The 20,447-nt window shown below is 33.1% G+C and overlaps 1 protein-coding gene across 3 annotated transcripts in view; it reads right to left on the bottom strand.

Annotated features, from left to right (window-relative positions):
* The window catches only part of NNT (nicotinamide nucleotide transhydrogenase), a 108,449-nt gene that overhangs the window by 4,154 nt on the left and 83,848 nt on the right, over positions 1-20,447 (bottom strand). For all 3 annotated transcript variants that reach the window (XM_056824590.1, XM_007487387.3, XM_001364074.5), the window contains exons 20-21: positions 975-1,093; positions 50-165 (exon numbers count right to left, since the gene is read on the bottom strand). In XM_056824590.1, coding sequence (XP_056680568.1) covers positions 50-165; positions 975-1,093 — 235 coding nt within the window. The remainder of the gene's footprint in view (positions 1-49; positions 166-974; positions 1,094-20,447) is intronic.

The raw sequence follows: 20,447 nt of genomic DNA, 5'->3' as shown, positions 1-20,447 counted from the left end.
TTAAAAAGTAGGTAAAAACTAATTTTAAAATAGGTATTTGAAACTTTACCTGTTTTGATTTCCAGACTTCTAAAACTGGCATCCCAGCAATGATTGAATTGGGATCTTCTTGAGCTGCTGAATTAACAGTGTCATTTGCGCCAATTACAAGGACTAAATCGGTATCTACATGATAAAAAGAAAAAAAATGAAGACTAAAAATTTCATTTTAACGCTTTCTTTGACAAGCTACAAGTTATCTGTCTTTTCAATAACATGCTTAATCTAAATAATGACCAAATCCTTTTTATCTTAATAAAATGACAGTTGATACGTTATCTCATTTTGAATTTTAGGAGAAATAAATTAGGATCACTAATATACTAATTAGGCATGTATGGAAAGTTTATCCACAATATCACTTAAGTGAATGGTCATGATCATTTCCTTCATTTTCAATGCAATTTTTGGCAAAAGTAAAACTCTGTGGGCACTGAATTTAAATAAATGAATTACTAGAGCAGCTAAAACTTGAGAAGCAAGATACAATTCTATAGTATTGCCCATGTGTGCTGCCCTCCTCCTGCTCCTCCTCCTCCTCCTATATTCCGAAGGCTTTATATACCAAGATTTCAGAAAAGCAAACTAGTTTAATTTCCGCAATGCTGTGCATAACAAAAATAGTGACCCATCCAGAAATTAATCAGTAGCAGTCACAGACTGGCTCTGAGGCTAATAAAATCCTATTCTATTTATAAACTCCTCCTGCAAGGCAGATTAGCATAAATGGAAAACAAGGAAATTTTATAGATTGGTAAGTGTCATAGAGGTTGACACACTAACCTTCTAAGCTCTCCCAAAGAATACCAATATGCAAAAATTAGTTGAATTTTATACAATATTGTCTTTGTCTGAGTAATAAACATTCCATCATTCTCCTGGTCTTGTTTCATCAAAACTAAGTTTTTAAGGATCATATCTTTACTTCTTCTTACCTGGGAAATCGTGATTGATTTCATCCATTTCTAGTACAATATCATACGGGACCCCAGCTTCAGCTAGAAGTACATTCAGCTGACCAGGCATTCGGCCTGCAACTGGATGGATTCCAAACCTAGTAATGAAACAAATGAACAGCTGGCCTTACTCTATGGGCCAAAATTTGCAAAGGGACCCCAACATCACCTCCAAATCGGCACACATTGTTCTTGGCTTCTATATTTCTTCATGTTTACTATCTGATCTGCACAGGCAGAAATACAATTAGTCCAGATATATGGGCAGTTCACAAACATTCAAGTTTGGACATTCAATATCTAAGTATATACAAACTATAACTTCCCTCAGAAAAATACACGTGTAGCTTTGAGAGCTGCCTTTGAAGCATATGTTATAAGCACAATGAATCTTCGATAATAAAAATAAATAATAATGCTGCCATACACAAGTAAAGCACTTTAAAAAACTTTCCAAATCCTTTTCACGAACATTATTTGATTTAATACTAACAACCACCCAGGTCCAAAGTTTTTTTCTATTCTTTTAATACTAATGAAAGGCAATAGTAACAGAGAAAATTTTTAACAGTGTATAGCAAAAAAAAATTATTTCTCCGTGGCATGTATTAATAGGTTTTTGGAGTAGGTTTTTCTTCATAATTGTTTTACTTTGGCTAATATTAAATTTACTTTGCTTTCCTAAGCAAAAATCAGATGATGGTAGTCCAAAAGTGACCAAAAGCATGCTGAGGGACAAGGAAGTTCCCATGAAAAATCAACATGCAAGTAAGGATAAGGAAAGGACTTGACATTCAACTCTGAACCAGCATATATATATATATATATATATATATATATATATATATATGTATGTGTGTGTGTGTGTGTGTATATGTATGTATGTATGTGTGTGTGTGTGTGTATATATATATATATATATATATACATACATAAAGGAGAGGCATTGGGATCACAAGACTGAACTACAAGAGCCCTCCCACTCTGTCCTGAAAGAGCTAATACTCTGAACCTTAAAGATTCAGGGAAGCTTAACTGTAGATCTCGGAAGTTCAGCACATGAACCCAGAAGTTGAGATCAACCAGAATTGAGCATCACAACCAAAAGTACTGTTATGATTAAAATTCCCTGGAGACCATATCTTAATTGTAAAATTATCTATTAAGAGCAAAAAGTGGACCAGAGAAAAAGAGAAACATGAGCTGCATGTAGATGGCGAGCTCTTTCTGCCACATCCCCCACCGCACCAGACCTCATGCTTCAAATCTCGGTTCCAAGGGAAGAGAAAGACTTCCTGTCTCCTCCATCAATTTATGCTCTTTGTGAGGCCCTTTCCCTAGCTTCTCTGATTGGCAGAATCAGACTTTAGTCTGGACCAGAGGCAGGTCTTCCAGACACCAAGAGTAACCACATGGTGTTTAGAATGGGTGCACAACACGTGGACAGCATCTCCTAGCATGGTGTAAAAAAAAGGTGGGAGAATTCAAATTATGGTCTCAGGGAGATATAGTCCAAAGCTTCAGTCCTAAGACTTTTTGCTTTAATATCAAAAGGGTTTTGAGGGGAACAAAAAGGAGTTCAGATCAACATTAATTTTCCATATACCTAGGAGTAGAACCTGGTTATGGCAAAAAGCCTCATAATGGGAAATAAAGCTGAAGAGATGAGTAAACCAACAAGATTAATTGGTATAAAAATGTCTCCAGATCTTGAGGTCCTTCAAAAGAAAAACAGTGAAAAAGGAAAAGAAATATGTTCTAAAATATTTCTAGCAGCTCCCTTTGTGGTGGCAAAGGCCTAGAAACTAACGGGATGCACATCAGTTGAAGAATAGCTAAACAAGTTGTGACAAATAATTGTGATGGAATACTACTGCACCATAAGAAGCAATGAGCAGTTAATTTTGGAAAAATATGGAAAGACCTACATGAAAACAGAAGAGTGAAACAATAGCCAAGAGAACATTATATAGGGCAACAAAAATACTGTTGAAGAACAACTTGTGTGTGTCCACCTTCAAAGAACTGATAGCGAAATAAGGCATAGTTTTTTTTAAATACATTTATCATGTTATCAAATGATGCCTTCCTTAATTAGGGGAGGGGAAGAAAAGAGGGAGGGAGTTAAAATAAGTTTAAATTTGTAAAAAAAGAATGATAGTAACTCTTCAAGTCCCTAGCCTTCACATTCCCCTACAATATTTTTCTAATCCCTCCTCCCTGTGGTATATAATTGATTTCATACAGCAAGCATTTCTATCATAGGCACTGGGGTACAAAACTTCTTTTCTACTTCAGCAGCAGTAGTGGCAGCAGAAGGTGACACTGCTTCAATCAACTACAGCAAATATCCTATATCATTACTGCTTCTTCCAGCTCAGCCAAAAAATACACTATGCCCAGCCAAATGAAAAGCAACTCATGGAAAGAGAGAGAAGAATTTGGGTATAACACTGTGTGGCCTTTCCTTTCACCTTCTTTTCTTTTTGTAACAAAAGTATCCCTGACAACAGTTTCAGATAAAGACTTTGGGGAAGACGTTCATTCAACACAGTGACAACCCCTGTTTTACCAAAATAATAATAATAATAATAATTTTAACTTCATTTTAAAGTTCGAAATGTGGAACTAATAAGTCCAGATGTCAGGAAGCTTAAGGAAGCAAAAACCTTTGAATCCTGATGAGATAGCATACAAATTAAGAAACATCTCAAAAACAACCCAAAATTTCTATTTTTAAATGCAGAAAGTGTATAATAATAACAACAGTTAACATTTACATAGTGCTTTATGGTCTACAAAGTACTTTACATGTTGTGTCATTTGATCACATGAAAGAAGAAAGTAGTATTTAAAGCCAGATGAACAGTCTGATTTTTTTCATGAAGTAATAACTACACCAGGTTTTTAAAAAGGCCTAATTTTCTACTCTTTCTTAACAAATTTCTTATATAAGATTCATATTGTGAAAAATGAGTGTGTTTTATTTTATGTCCATGCACTTCATTCTTCCTTTTTCTTGTTAGTGAGTCAATAAGCAATTAATTATTAAGTGCCACTACATACCAGGCACTGGGCCATGTGTGGGGGATACAAAGAAAAGTAAAAAACAGTCTCCTGTGCTCAAGGAGCTCAGTCTAATGGGAGAGATAACATACAAACAATTATATACAAATATGCTACATATCAAAGGGGGGGGCAATAATGAAAAGATGGAAAGGACTAGCATTAAAGGGGAACAGGAAAGGTTTATTATAGAAGGAAAAAACTTAAACTATGTCTTGAAGGAACCTAGGGAAGCCAAAAGGCAGAAATAGGGAGAGATATTAAATTGAAATTCTTCAGGTAGGAAATTAGTAGCTATCTGTTAAAGAAAGTATTTTAAGGAAGAAATCGTTAAACTCTTTGAAATACTAAGAACTTATCCCTACCCCTAAATTGATATGTGTCTATTTTTCAATTAAGATGAATTATTAAAATTAACCCATTTTAAGACATTTTGGAATAACTTCTGATATCACCGCTAAATGGAGAGATTTTAAGGTATGAACAGTGGCCTGGGGAAATGACAGCTTTATTATTATGTATGTGCTATTACCATTTACTCTCTAACAAGGTATAAAAGTCTCTTGTATTTTGCAGCTGACTGACATCTATATAAAATTCTAACATAATGTTTGCATGATAACCCTCTTTTACCAACTTCTTCATAATAAATATGAGATCTAGGAATAGAAAAGTATTAACCATATAATCTAGCATAATGATTAATAGAAAACTATAATTGAGGGAAGAAAAAACAAGAAAACTTAAAAGTAAACATCTCCACTTTAGAAATAAGTGGTATAGCTTCCTGAAGTAATTGTACTACTTAAAACAAGTAACCTTGTTTCCACATAATGTACTTATTCATTTAGAAAGGCAAAATTGGAGGGAAGTAAGGAAATACATGTGAAAGAGGATCTCAAATACTATAAAGAATGATTGAATGTCCTAATGAAAGTCAAGGTTTAGAAAGGCTTAATCCTTGATTTTCGGAAGTCATTTTATCCTAGAAAAATATACTTGCTTACAAGCTGCTTGGAAATGTATTTTCTATTCTGTCTTATATTTAAAATTTTTATCACAGCATCCTTTTAGCATATGATGTATATACCTATAGCAGCTATTAATCACCATTACATATCTCATTTTTCTTCTTTCCTTCTTTTTTCTTACTCTCTCTTCTTTTTTCCTTATAGCCAATCTACAGCCACTGCTTAGTCATACTGAACCATACTTTGACATTTTGTTCTGGAGAGATTAAGGCTCCCTGACCAAAGACAATTCTAATGGCACAGCTACTAAAATGATGGCAATGTAATCTATAATCATTACCATATAGTTCAAGTATTCCAAACAGGCACAAATCAAAAGTAAAACCATCTAGCCTAGGAGCCCCAGTCAAATAGGAGTAATCAATACCTAAGAGTAAAAGAAAAAAATGCCTACCTGTTTATATGTAAAAGAGTTATATATTCAGGCATAAAATTAAATCTTTTAAAGATGTTAAAAGCTAGGTGAGAAATGCTCTTCATAGGAATAGATACAACGTGCTGCCTAATGCTAACAAGAAAAAAGATATTTTCAAATGAATGTTACAACTAGTGACAAATCTGTTCACATGGTCATTCACACATCCACAGCACCTCATTTTACAGTCTTCTTTCTACTCCCCATAAAAATTCTCTGTGATGGTTCAGTATAATTTTACAGTGCCAATTAGACAAGGAAAATGAAACAAAGAGAGGTTAGTATTTATTTCCATTGTTCCAAAAACTCTCTTTTTGGCCACTGAAAGCAAAAGAAACAACAACAAAAAATCACACCACTAGATTATAAATCTTGGACTGTCTTCAGTCAGTAACCAGCCTGAAGTCAAGGAGGGTCAATGGAAGAACCAAAACCAGCAATGTGAAGAGCTAATAAAGATCATAGAGTCCTTGCTCCCTTTTCATTGAGCTCCTAAATCATCCTAGAAAACTAAGTACTCATCGAATACTTAAGAATATCCATACAAAATCAGAATCTGGAGTTCAACTATAAATGCAAGTCTAGCACTCCTTTCAGAAAAACCATATTCATGAAATACTTTGTTTTAAAAATTCAATAAAAGCAATTGGCATCATGTAAGATGTGCTACAGAGCAATCATAGTATGATCTTGACTTCTGGTTAAGATGGTGGTTTGAGGAATACCAATTCTTCCATATATATTGTAAAAAAAAAAACTCCTTAAAAAGAGCCTAAGATTGAAAGATCAATAAATCAAAAGAAAAACAATAAATTTCCTCATTAAACCTAGAATTGCACAAAGAGACAGAATCTTGCCAGATCACCTAGACAGAGAAAGCATCATAAGAACAGATAGCCAAGCCAAAAGCCTGCTAGCACTTGGACTAGGATCATGTTAAACCTGCATTACTCTCCTGAAGGTTGTAGGCAAGGTGACCTATTCCAAGGATAGCAAGAAGGGTTAAGAAACTGACAGGGATCTAACTGGAAATGGGGGGCTAAGAGCTGGCAGAACTCTGACAAGAAAGCTCTAGGAGGAAAATGGATGTCCAGAGCACTATGAGCAAGCACACTACAGAGAACCCAGCACTCAGATTACAGAATTAACGGGAGGTAGAAACCAGTAGCAGGAACTCAAAGTAAAAAACAAGCAAGCCCTGAGAGTGAGAGGGGGCAAAGACTAGCCCTGACACAAATTCCCAAGGCTAGGTATATGAAAAAAACAGAAGATAACACTAAACACTGAAGAAATATAAGTCAAGAGATATACAAGCAGTAAGCTCAGAAGTTGAAAGTAAAGGTATAGCAACTACAAGCATACACTTAAAAGAAAAAAGTTTGGCCATGAGGAATATATGATTACCTAGAATAAATGACACAAAAGAGTAAAAAATGAAATTATAATAAGAGCATGAGAGTAAAAATTTAGGAGAAAAAAAGTCTAAGAATAGAAAGTAGAAGACATAATTACCAAGCAATGAACTCCCCCCAAATCAGAATGGACCACACAGAACCCAATGACTCCTTGAAACAAAAATATTAGAACCAAATAAAAAGCAATTTTAAAAAAATGTAACCTATTTCTTATCAAAAACAATTGAACAGGAAAAAGCAAAAGGTGATACAATTAAGAATCATCCTAATTCCTAAAAACCATGACAAAACAAAAACCTGGATAACGTATGGATAATATAAGAAAATAAGTATTGTTTTATTAGTTTAGGGAGAAAAAGTAGAGTGCTGGCTTGAGAAAGAACTGGAGTTTGAAGTAGAGCTGAGAGAGAATGTCAATTTCAAATGCGGATAGTTATAACCATTTTTTCTGTGTCAATTACTCGCTCTAGCATTTGGGAATTGGTCTCTGGCAGTTGGCAGAGACGCACTCTCAGAGACTCTCTCTTGGGGCTGGAGGAGGTAACATCTTTGCCTCTCTCTCTCTCTGTCTGTGGGAAAGGTCTGAAGGAGCTCAGTGTTTTCCTTTCCCAACTTGGGAAACACTATTGAGTATCTATTGTGTTTTTTATAGATTGTTTAACCCTGAGAAAACCAAAGAAAAACCTGGTCTTTGATTTGGACTCTGAGTGTGTTAAGACTCAGAGCCCTAACTTGATTCTTATTGAGACTCAACCAGCTAGCCTTTGCTATTTTATAATTTGAAGGTGAAGTTAAGAATTATAAGGATAATAGCGGTAGTTTTTATTTAGATAGTATAAATTTGGGTTAGTCAAATCAGGAAGGATTAGTGTAGCCTGTGAAACACAGAAGAAGTGGTTCCTTGTGGAACCAGGGAGTTTATTTGGGTGGATTTGGAATCCCTTAGAATTAGAAATCCTTCTTTATCCTTATATATTTCAATAAATATTTTATTTTTATAATAAGAGTCTCTTTAGCATCCTTGTGCCTGGCCCTAAAGGGAAGTTCACATTTGAGCTTCACTTCATCACTGAAGAAACTTTTGATTACCTCTTTCAAAAGTATCCAAACAGTTTTGAACCTATGTAGAAGACTTTTTCTATCTATATTTATGTAGCTTGCCATTATCATTTTTATAATAACCAGATCTCAAAAAATCATAATTTAAAACTAATCTTATCTATTAGAACCAGAGTACAACATGAAAAATTAAAACATCCAAAAAAGAAACCTCAAAACAAAAACTCCTATGAATGTCAGTCAAAATCCAGAGCTTCTAAATCAAAGAAAAATTCCTTAAAGAAAACAGAAAAAATTAAAGTATGAGGGTAACAGAAAACTAATACAAGACTTTACAGCAAATACTATAAAGAAGAGGAAATCTTGCAATGCAATATTAATTAATAATAAAACAAAAGGCAAAAGAAGAATAATTACACTTCAATTTTTCTCAAAATCCTACAGGGGGAAAGAAAGCTTTAGTGGAATAGAGACCTATAAAGCATTTCTAACAAGAAGAACACAGCTAAATAGGAATTTTTAAAAGGAAATAAAAGAGCCAGGGGAAACCTCAAAATAAAAATATATTTGAGCAAATAGAATGGCATAAATAGTATTCATCTTTAGGCAAAATTTTAAAAGGAAGTATAGTAATCATGATCTCAACAAAGCAACAATAAAAAGAGTAAAAAGAAATACACAAGAAAACTACATTATGCTTAAAGGCACCAGAGACTGTGAAATATCATCATTGCTTAATAAACAAGCTGCAAATAACACAGCACCTAAGTAAAGGAAGTTAATCAAATTACTAAGAAAAAAGACATCAAAATTAGTTATGGATTTTAATATACCTTTTTCAGATGTAGGTGACTTTAATTAAATGATCAACAAGACAGAAGTTAAAGACCTGAATAGTTTTTTTTTTTAATTACATGTGATCGATCAGTCTCTAGCAATAACTGAAAGGGGAGAGAAAAGAATACATGTTTCTCAACAGCATATGATATGTTTATAAAAACTGACCTTGTTGAAGAGCATAAAAACCTTAGTAACAAATGCAGAAAAGCAGAATTAACATGTCCTTTACTGACCCAAATGCGAATAACAATTAGATGCAACATAAGACTTTTGAATACAAGATTTAAATTTAAATGAAGACTAATTACATGAATCCTTAAGAATTGATGATGGAAAGAATAAATCAGAAATAATAAATAATTTAACCAGAGAAAAATGACAAGAAGATAGTATTCCAAAACTTTGGGGATGCAGCTAAAGCAGTTTTAGGAAGAAATTTATAACTCTAAGCATTCTCATCAACAACAAACAAAGCTAAAAAAGAGATCACAAATTGGGCATGAAACTAGAAGCACTAGAAATCTAATAAATCCAAAAGCCTAAAAGAAACACATGGAGATTCTCAAAACTCAAAATTGAGATGAACAAAATTTAAAGCAAAAAGAATGACTCATTTGAAAAATAATGATGGCTGTCTTTAAAAAAAAATAAGAGATAAAACACTAGTTATTTTTAGATAAAAATAAAAGCAAAATAACCAATCTCATAATGAATAAGAATTAACAGCAAAGATAAGATAAAGGAAATTATACAGAAACAATATTGCTAACAAAGAAATAGATGAATAGAATATGTACAAGAAGATAAGCTATACAGATAATCAGAACAGTTAACAGAATTTAAATAATCCATTGGGGAGGGGTGAAGAATTGAGCAAGCCATAAATTAACTCCAGAAGAGAAAAGAGACTAAATGGATTTTTAATTGGTTTATCTTGCATATTCAAAGAAATGTTTTCCAAGAAAATAAAGAAAAATTAATTGAATGTTACATAAGCTATTTGTAAAAATAAGAAAAAAAGTGATCCTCAAAAAATTCTTTTTATACTACAAATAGGGTCTTGACACCTAAACCAAGGAGAGACATTGCAAAGAAATAAAACTATATCCCTAATAAAAAAAACAATCCAAAAATATTTTATATTACCAAAAAAGCAGTAGAGCTACAAGATATACTGGTAGCAGAAGTATAGGACTGGTTCAACATTAGGAAAATTATAAAAATATTAAATATTAAAAATAAAAACAATATTGCATCAGCAAATGCCAAAGTTTTAATAAAATACATTACTCATTTTTATTTTTTTCAAAAAGCACCTAATGATCACTCTATTGCAAATATTAATGATATGGAACTATCACTTGAATAATGATACATGTAAAACCCAGTGGAATTGCTCTGGATTGAGGAGGGGAGAAACAGAACATGAATCATGTAACCATGGAAAAATATTCTAAATTAATTCATCAATAAAAAATTTAAAAAAATTTTAAAGCACTTAAAAGTAAAGGAATAAATGAAACTTTCCTCAAAACAATAAATAGTAAACATCTAAAACCAAGAGTTAATATTATCTCTAATGGAGAAATCTTTGTTGTTGATGGATTTTGAGGCATGTTTGACCCTTCATGACCCCATCTGGAGTTTTCTTGGCAAAGATCTGAAGTGGTTTGCCAATTCCTTCTCAAGCTCACTTTACAAATAAGGAAACTGAGGCAAACAGGATTAAGTGACTTGCCCAGGTTAAATAGCTAAGAAGTATCTGAGGTCGGACTGGAACTCATGAGTTCCTGACTCCACGCCTGGCATTCTATCAACTGTACCACCTAGCATCCCTAATGGAGAAATACTAGAGGCCTTCTCCAATAAGATCAGTAAGAATTTCCATTATCACTACTATTTTATACAATTCTGATTAAGCTAGTTATAATTAGAAAATAAGAAAAAGATACTGAGGGAATAGACAAAGAAGAAAAGAATGACCACTTTTCCAAATATGAAGATTTGTCTAGAAAACCCTAAAAGCTAACCAAAAATTAATCAAAACAGTAACTTTATGATATAAGGCAAAGCGGATTTAGGAAATCAGTGGTCAGAAGGAAAACATACATCAGAGGAGGAACAGTTAAAAGAGAGAGAGGCAGGCAGCTGGGTGGCTCAGTGGATTGAAAGCCAGGCCCAGAGATGGGAGGGCCTGGGTTCAAGTCTGACCTCAGACACTTCCTACTTGTGTGACCCTGGGCAAGTCACTTAAGCCCTATTGCCTAGTCCTTAAGATACATTCAATACACAGTATTGATTCTAAGACAGAAGGTATGGGTTTAAAAAGAGAGACAGAGACAGAGATGGGCAAACAGAATAAAACAGGATAGGGGGAAATACACAGTAATCATAACTGAATAGGAATGGGATGAGCTCACCCATAAAATGAAAACAGATAGAATGGATTAGAAAGCAGAATCCAGCAATATATTGTTTACAAGAGACACACTTGACCCAGAAAGACACACACAGAGTTAAAACAAAGAGCTGGAACAGATTCTATTGCTTCAGCTGAAGTTCAAAAGATAGGGGTTGCAATCATAGTCTCAGACAAAGCAAAAGCAAAAACAGACCTAATTAAAACAGATAATCAGGGAAACTACATTTTTCTAAAAGGTGGCAAAAACAATGAATATTAAAAAATTTTATAGCAAATTTCTCTGATGAAGGTTTCATGTCTCAAATATATAAGAAACTGAGTCAAATTTATAATAATAAAAGCCAAATGATAAGGGGTCAAAGCAAAGCTATCTATACATATAAAAAAGGCTCTAAATCACTATTGATTAGAAATGAAAATTAAAACAACTATGAGGTACCACCTCACCCCTATTAGAAATGATGAATGTTAGAGGGGATGAGGAAAAGTGAGTAGATAAATAAACTGTTGGTGGAGTTGTGAACTGGTCTAATCATTCTGTAAAACAATTCCGAATTATACATACTTATCTAGGTCTGTACCCTAGAGATCAAAGGAAAAGAAAAAAGACTTATATGTCCACAAATATTTTTGCAGCTAGAAAGACTTGGAAATTATGGGGATGCTCATCAATTGGGGAATGGCTGAACAAGCTGTGGAATACTATTGTGCTAGAAGAAATAACCAGGGCAGTGGGGGAGCTAGGTGGCTCAGTGGATAGAGGACCAAGTCTGGAGATGGAATGTCCTAAATTCAAATCTGACCTGAGAGACTTCCTATGTGACCCTGGGCAAGTCACTTAACCCCAACTGCCTAGTGCTTATTGCTCTTCTGCCTTGGAACTAACTCCCAATATTGATTTGAAGACAGAAGGTAGTGTGTTTTTTTAAAGAGAGAAAAAAGAAATGGCATTCCAGTAGTTTCATTTTTAAAAAATGGCAAGACCTAAGTGAATTGATACAAAGTGAAGTAATAAGAATCAGGAGACATTGTGCACAGTAACAACAATGCTGTAATGATGATAAAATGTCAATATGATGATCCAAGACAATTCTGAAAGACTCATAATGAAAAATGCTATCCTACCACCAGAGAGAGAGTTGATGAACTCAGTACAAATCAAAATACAATTTTCTTGCTTTATTTTTTTGCCCTCTTATGATACAGATAATATGGAAATATAGTGTGCATGATTTCACATGTATAACTGATGTCACTTTTATTGCCTTCTAAATGGGTGGGAGAGATGAGATGTGGCTCAATTTAAAATTCAAAAATTTTAAAGGAAAAAATGCTAAAAAATAAATAATTTGATTAAAAATAATAATTTTAGCAATCAGGCTATAAAGTAAATCATCAGCATTTCTTAATATAACTACAAAAATGCATGAAATATTTAGTTTACCTACCAAGATACACATAGAAGCCAAATTAATCAAATCAATAGTTCTGCATTTTCTTCCTTCTATACTTTGATATATTTCTCTCAGTGATATTTCTCTCAATGATGTGGGTACTCCCTTTGTCACCCATCAATACAACCTATCCAAACCTTCTCATTCCATTTGCCTTTGATCCGTGCCTTCCTATAAACTTTGCACAGGAAGTCTACTCAACATGCTCCTACTGCAAGTCCTGTCCCAATGCCTCAAGTTGTGGAAGTGACCCTGAGTTCTCAAAGCTCTGAGAAGTTCTAACAGATAGAAAAGCTTTGAGCATAGTCTCAGGAAAAGAATGACTGCTTCATTTTTAGATGAAGAAATCAAAACCATCAATAATCATATTAAAAAAACATTCTAAATTGCTCTTGATCAGAGAAATGCAAATTAAAACAACAACAACTCACATCTAGCCGACTGGCCAATATGGCAGTAAAGGAAAGTGGTAAATGTTGGAGGGCACAAAGCAAAATTGGGACACTAATGCATTGTCTGTGGAGTTGTAAACTGTCCAATCATTCTTGAAGGCAATTTGGAACTATGCTCAAAGGGCTATAAAACTGTGAATACCCTTTCATCTGTTAATACCACTACTGGGTCTGTATCCCAAAGATAATAAAAATGGGGAAAGGACTTACTTATACAAAAATACTTATAGCTGCTCTTTTTGTGGTGGCAAAGAATTAGAAATTGAGGAAAATTTCCATCTATTGGGGAATGGCTGAATAAACTGGAATATTATTGTGCTATATAAGAAATTATAAACAAGATGATTCCAGAAGAAGCTGGAAAGATCTGTGGGAACTACTGCAGAGCAAACTAAGCAGAACCAGGAGAACACTGTATACAGTAACAGCAATATTGGATGATGGCTATCTGTGAAAATTTGGCTACTCTCAGCAAAGCAGTGAGCTGGGACAATCCTGAAAGATGTATGATGGGGAATTTCATATCAGTGTTATCTTTGGTTTTATTTTGGGATTTGGGTTATGCATGATTTTGCTTTTATAGCAATGACCAACATGGAAGTGTGTTTTGCATGACAGTAAAAATAAAAAAAAAAAGAATGCTTACTGAGGATCAATAGAAAAGCTCATTACCAATAGCCTTGCTACTTACTCATTAATGCTTTGGCCAAGGCAACCCATTCTATTAAATGCCTCCTTTGTATAAAACATAAATAATAATTCTATAAGTCATAGCCGTTGCCTTCAAGAGCCTTATCACCTCATCAAAAGAACTTCCAGGTAGAAAGTTCTTCTTGGGTTTCTTTCACCTCCACCTTCTCTACAAAAAAGGCCTTCTGGAAATAAGACTTTTCTTATCAAACACTTAGTATCCTAGCACTGAAGATCATACCAACCTAATAACAAACAAAATGTATAAAATAGAAAATTTTAAGTTTGATACTGCTTATGCAACAACAAATAATATTATATGTAATACAAGTTCAGCTGTTTTTAAGGTGCCCCCAAGAGTATGAATTTCCATAATGCTTAACACTTGTATATAAATCCCACTATATTCCCTCTTCGCTATGTCAGCACTGAGCAGAAAGATAAGATGAAACATCCTTAGGAAATTTCTCCCTCTGAAAGAAATATCATCAGTTTTCAGACCAAGATCTGAAAAAGACTTCAGTCATCAAGTCGAATGTCCTCATCACACAGGTGAAGAAACTGAGGACTTGAGAGGCTGTGACCTACATCAAAGCCATTTTCATAATATTACTAAGATGCTGTTGCCCATTAAAAGGCTTCCCTTTTTCAATTACATATCTTTGTGAGGAGAGACTTTTTTCCCACATACTTCAACCAAAAGAACATATCACAATAGACCAAATGCAAAAGCAGACATGAAAATCTGGCTGTCTTCTATTAAGCTGGACATGAAAAAGATTTGCAAAAATATGTAAAACAGTGCTCTTCTTCTCGCTAAATGTTTCTTGGTTTGGAAAATATAGGGATTTTTTAATATATCATTTCTGTTGGCCTAATGAATTATTACTTTCATCTAAAATGATTCATAAAACATTTAATATTCTATCAGATTTAATTTCTAACTTGGCAAATATTGGTAGATATAAATGACATAAACAAAAACTCCTTGGGGCCCTTGATAATTTTTAAATGTGTAAAGAGGCCCTGAGACCAAAAAGTATGGGAACCATTTTTTAGAATTTTAGAGATGTATAATTGCGTTGGTGATACATAGAGTTACACAGGGAATTAATTATACTGAAATGAATTATCAAAATATTTTAAGATGCAAATACCATGGCCCCTGGAATACCAATACCTGAAAAACAAAGTGAATGAAAAAATTACCCAAACAGGGCCTTGTGGTTATAAAGGTAGACTGCTGAGTTTGTCCATCAATATGTTTATGTATATATATACATAACATGGGTAGTTGTGTATGTATGTGTATATTTGTATGTGTGCAACTGGACATATATGTGTGAGTTTATACAATCCTATATGCATATATGTGTATGTGTATATGCTCCTCTATACATTCATATATTGCATACTATAGATGGATAATTAACTGAGCCAAGAATTGAGGAGAAAAATGAGGCTAGACCACATTTATGCTCACTTCCTCAAAGCCAGTGATACTATATGGCTAGAAATGATGAGACAACACAATCTTAAAAGATCAAAATTACAAAAAATAGAAAGGGCAATAGAAATGTACACAATGGGCATGGACCTAAGTAGCTTCAGCCTGTTACCCATAATATTTTGAGCATGAAAGGAGTGATAGCAGAACCATTAACATGGAAATAACTGAAAAAAGAAGTTAATTATATACACAATGATAGACAAGAGATAGCTATTCCAAAAACTCCTGAAAACTGTGACTTTGTTCCTAGAGACATTAAAAGCACCAGAAGAAAACTTCCACCATATTGGATTGATCTTGTATATGAGATTTATGGAAATACATGTACAAGAATTGAATAGGAAGAAAAATTATGGAGGGGTTATAATCTGAATTAGATTTCAAAGGAAGAATAGAATCAACACTTGTAAAATCAGAGATACATTTACATATTAAGGATCAATGTCATTTTGGAGGAATTCAAGGCCTAAAGTCATAACAGAAGATATAGTTTATTAAAAGTATGCTTTGAAAAAGGATCATTAATGGTTTCTAAAAGTAGGAAGGACCTAAGATAATTTACCTAGAAGAAAAAGATATGGATAAACTAATAATGGTTTAACACAATTTTATACAGGAAAATAAAAATACAAGTCAATTATTTCCTATTTTAGCCTTGAGTGAATAGACTTTAAAATACAACAGAAGTCATTTAAATATGAAAAAGAACTTTTTGGATTTTCATTTGAATATACTAGAGTGACTTATTAAAGACTTTCCTGAGGTTAATTTAGAGAAGGAGTCATCTGAAATAAGTTTTAGATGTAGTCCTTCACAGGACAAGAAAATGGAGCTAAAAAAAAGTCTACCAAGCTGTTAAAGAATCAATTGAATTACACCTCAGATATGGGAAGGGGGTGGAGGGAGGGAAGGGAAAGAACATGAGTCTTGTAACCATGTAAAAATATTACAAATCATCTAATTAAATAAATTTTTTAAAAGAACCAATTGAAAGGATATTTTAAAGTGAAATTAATTAAGGAGAGGCTGGGTGAGAATCTACTGAGGATTTCAAGATACTGAGTTGGTCTTAGAGATCAGCTGGTCTAACTCTATCATTCTGAAGATGAGAAAACTAAGACTTTAATGGATTAATATGTCCAAAGTAACACAACAAGATTTGAACTGGAACCTTCAAGACATTGAAACCACTACCATTTTCATTCTACCATGTTGTATTTCCTAATGCTTTCTCAGCCACATCACATTAGTAGAGACTATGAGACTGATCAGAGGGCAAATTAAACTAAAAGATTCCAGAGTTCTGTGAATTGACATTTTATCTATGAGAACATTATTTTAAGTAATTAATATAAGCATATTTGATTCATAATTCTTCAATATATGTCTTAAACACCTTTAAGACATAGATTTTTTAATTAATTCTTTTTGTATTTTATATTTACATTTACATATCTATCTACTGCTTACATATACTTTAGCTGAAGTCATTAGAAAATCAGGAAATCAATATAATTTTTACTTACTGCTACTGTAAGATACTTAATTTCAAAGTGAATAAATATGTAATTTTATTTTTGTTCTGTAGTGAATGAGGAAAAAAAATAAAAAACTCAAGCTAGAGGGTAGATTTTATCCCTAAGAAGCCCAAAGGATGGATCAACTTTTGTCTCAGATAGTGTTTGCCTAATACATTATTCCACTAGATTTCAAAGCATTAAAGGTGTTGAGACATTAGGCAGCATTATAGGAATATGCCAGTTTGGGGGAAAAAAAACAAAAGTGCACACACAAAAACACATACATATAAACAGACATTCTGGTGAGTCGATTCATATTTGCAATCATAAGAAACTATCAATTCTGGCCAACACAACTGGCTACTCCTCAAAATTTGTATTAAAATAAATGATTTCAGACACTGGTTGGCCAAGACCAGCAATTTCCAGGAAATGATGGCCAAAGTTGATTTCCCAACATTATTATGTTACATCAGCATATGAAGATCATCCAGGATTCTGATATGGAAAGACTAGCAAGCTCTTAGTTTTCACCAATGAGATAAGAGACTGTATTTAATAGGAGTGCTTAACCAAATACCTAAAAGACAGCTTTCACTAATTGTGACAAATTATATTCTGTACCAAAGAAAAATAATTATTAGAAATTACATCTAACTAGTCATTACCATAAATTTGTTTAACTAATCATTAACATAAAATTGTTCAAAAACTGTTCAAATCCACTAAATTAAAGTACATAAGTATGGAACTATGGAAATTTTTTGCCAGGGCAAAATTTATTTACTGAAAACAAATGATTCTGATGATTTCTTTCAACTTATTACCTCGAAACATTTTTATAAATATTTTATTGTCTCTTTTATAAACAAATAATTGCTCACATTTTAACATTTCTTTTTTTAAATACTTATCTATCACATCCACAATGATCAGCATTTTTACAAGAAAAAAATCTATAATTCTAATTTCTCAACATTTTCCAGGCTAGATTTCTACCTCTAAAGAGGATGTGTGTGTATGTGAGAGAAAGACAGACAGACAGACAAAGACAGAGAGAGACAGAAAGGGAGAATGATAATTATTCATAACAGGAGCTCAAATTTGTTTAGCAATCTATAAAGTACTTCCTTTTATATCAGTATTATTATCTTATTTTACAAATGAAGCAAAGAGGTTAAATAATTTGCCTAGAGTCTGTTACAGTAAGTAACCTCAAGCCTAGACCAGGTCTTCTGCCCCCAAAATCCATGCTTCCGCTGTACCAAGGTGGATCTCCAATTCATGCTGCTAAAGAGAGGGTGCCATAATCCCTTGAATCCTATCAAAGTATCACCTAAGCCAACTGGTGGCTTTGTTCAATTGGTTTAAACATAAACACATCATCACTTAATTAGGATATCTTCATACACAGGTGGAAAAATGTAAACACCTTATACCATATTTCCCTTTTTAAAAAAATGACCACCATAGTTTCAATGGATCATTCAAAAAATACAAAATAGTCAGGAAAATTAAGAGTGAAAAAATTCCTAAGCTTCCAATAATATTTGCATAAATATGAATCTTATGAAATAAATGGAGGAAATGAAGGCCTTAGAAAACAAATAACAAAACCTATTTCCCTTCACAGCAGAGAATAAGACTAAGACACAACATGGCATACATTGATAGATGTGGTCACTGTATCACATGTTTGTTTAATTGTATTTTTTGGTTATAAGAAGAATTCAACAGATGGTAAGCATGAGCGGGGCAGGGATAAGAAGTGATTGCAGTGTAAAGACAAAGGCATTAATAAAAAAGTTTTAAGGAAAAAGTTGAGGAAACTATCACTGACTAAAGAACTTGATCTGTTCAGCTTTTCAGGACAACCAACTATGATTGAAAGATAAATAGATAGTTAGACAAATAGAAGACAGATTGATAGGTTCATAGATAAAGAAACAAATTTTTAAAGAGAAACAAATAGATGAAATAAAGTAGACAAAAACTCATCAATGCAATCAAGTTAAATCTGATAGTAGGACAATGCAAAAACAACACATGAGATATGCCCTTCCCCAAAAAGTGTTTTTTTTAAATGCACATTAAAAACACCATTCTCAGTTTTATTGCAACCTCATGCTACATTTCAGACTCCACATATTCCAGCGGGGAACATAGCTACTTGACTTTCTGTCGGCATAGATCATGGGTTCAATGTGTAGTACTCGTTGTGCTTCACAGAAGCAACTGTTCTTGGAAATGAATAGCCATTTAAGGGAATAAAATATTCACTGCATAGATCCCACCACATCTATTAAAATAAACTATAAATTCTTCTAGCATCATAGAAATATCTAGACATACCTCACTAGTTTATCAAAAGAAAGAATCCGTTTTCAAGGATACCAAATTCAGAGACAAAGACAAAAATTATAGGGACTACTGATTCCTTTTCTAAAGTATTTGAAAAGCTTTCTCCTCTTAAAAGCTTCCTCCTAATATAAACACATTAAAACATAAGTCAGAAAACTTCTCAAAAACACCATTACTTAACCAAAAGCAGATCAATAATAAACTCTTCCTAGTATATAATAACTATAAAAGAACACATCTTTTCAAAGTCATTGTGTAAAATTTCTTTTTTTACACTAAAGGCTTAATAGTTAATCTTCTATTATTTACTAAGCTCAAACTATTTAAAATGAAACTGTATACTGAAAGATGACTGAACATAACTTTTCAGAATTTTGCCATCACAAAGCCTATTCCTGACAAAATTCCCAAATAAACAATAATTCTAAATACCTATGCCAACAAATTCACTCAACGAAAGAAGTGAAGCAAAAGGGAAAAGGGAGCTCATTTTTCAAAATCTAAGGCTGTTTGCACTACTGTCATAAGAGATAAACAATACTTATAAAATCACAAAAGTTCATATTCAGAAGATTTCTCAAATAAAATTTTACCTAGTCCAGTCTCCCAACTAATAAATAAAGGCTCTTTTATTTTTTACTTCAGATCCCAATGATATTTAACACATTAGGAATCAATTAAGAGTAGACAATGGATTATAAAGAAAATTGTTATCAATTTTTTTTAAATTTACAGACCAGTTCTAAAGTGGACATGAAACTGATTTTCCAAACAAAAACAGTAAGAAAATAGAAAATCTTACTGATGGCAAAATGCTTCTAAACTCTGAAATGGATTACTGAAAGATTGTAGAACCAACTGAAGGTTCGTAACAATAAGACTGATACCTATCTCTCTACAACAGCTAAAGTGGAAGATTCCCTAGATTAGTAGAAGATCTAAATTAACTAAACTATATGATCCTGAAAAAGAAAGGGGAAAAAGTCATTTAATTTACTGGAACATTCCCCCACAGCTCACTTACTTCAGATACTACCCACCTAAGATTTCAGATTCCTAGATTAGGACCAAACTGTTACTCTCAGATTCCAAGAACTGGTACTAACCAAGAGTAGGACAAGGAATCTATGGCCCTCTGTTTAGCAACTAGGTAAATTCATAAAGATTAAATGGCTTGCCCAAGTATTTACTAAGGAATAAGAAGGGGGGAAAAATCA

The sequence above is a fragment of the Monodelphis domestica genome, chromosome 3 (genome assembly GCF_027887165.1).
Source record: "Monodelphis domestica isolate mMonDom1 chromosome 3, mMonDom1.pri, whole genome shotgun sequence".
NCBI classification, from domain to species: Eukaryota; Metazoa; Chordata; class Mammalia; order Didelphimorphia; family Didelphidae; genus Monodelphis; species Monodelphis domestica.
Note: the sequence above shows the minus strand (reverse complement) of the source record. Positions and strands in the feature narration are given on the sequence as shown.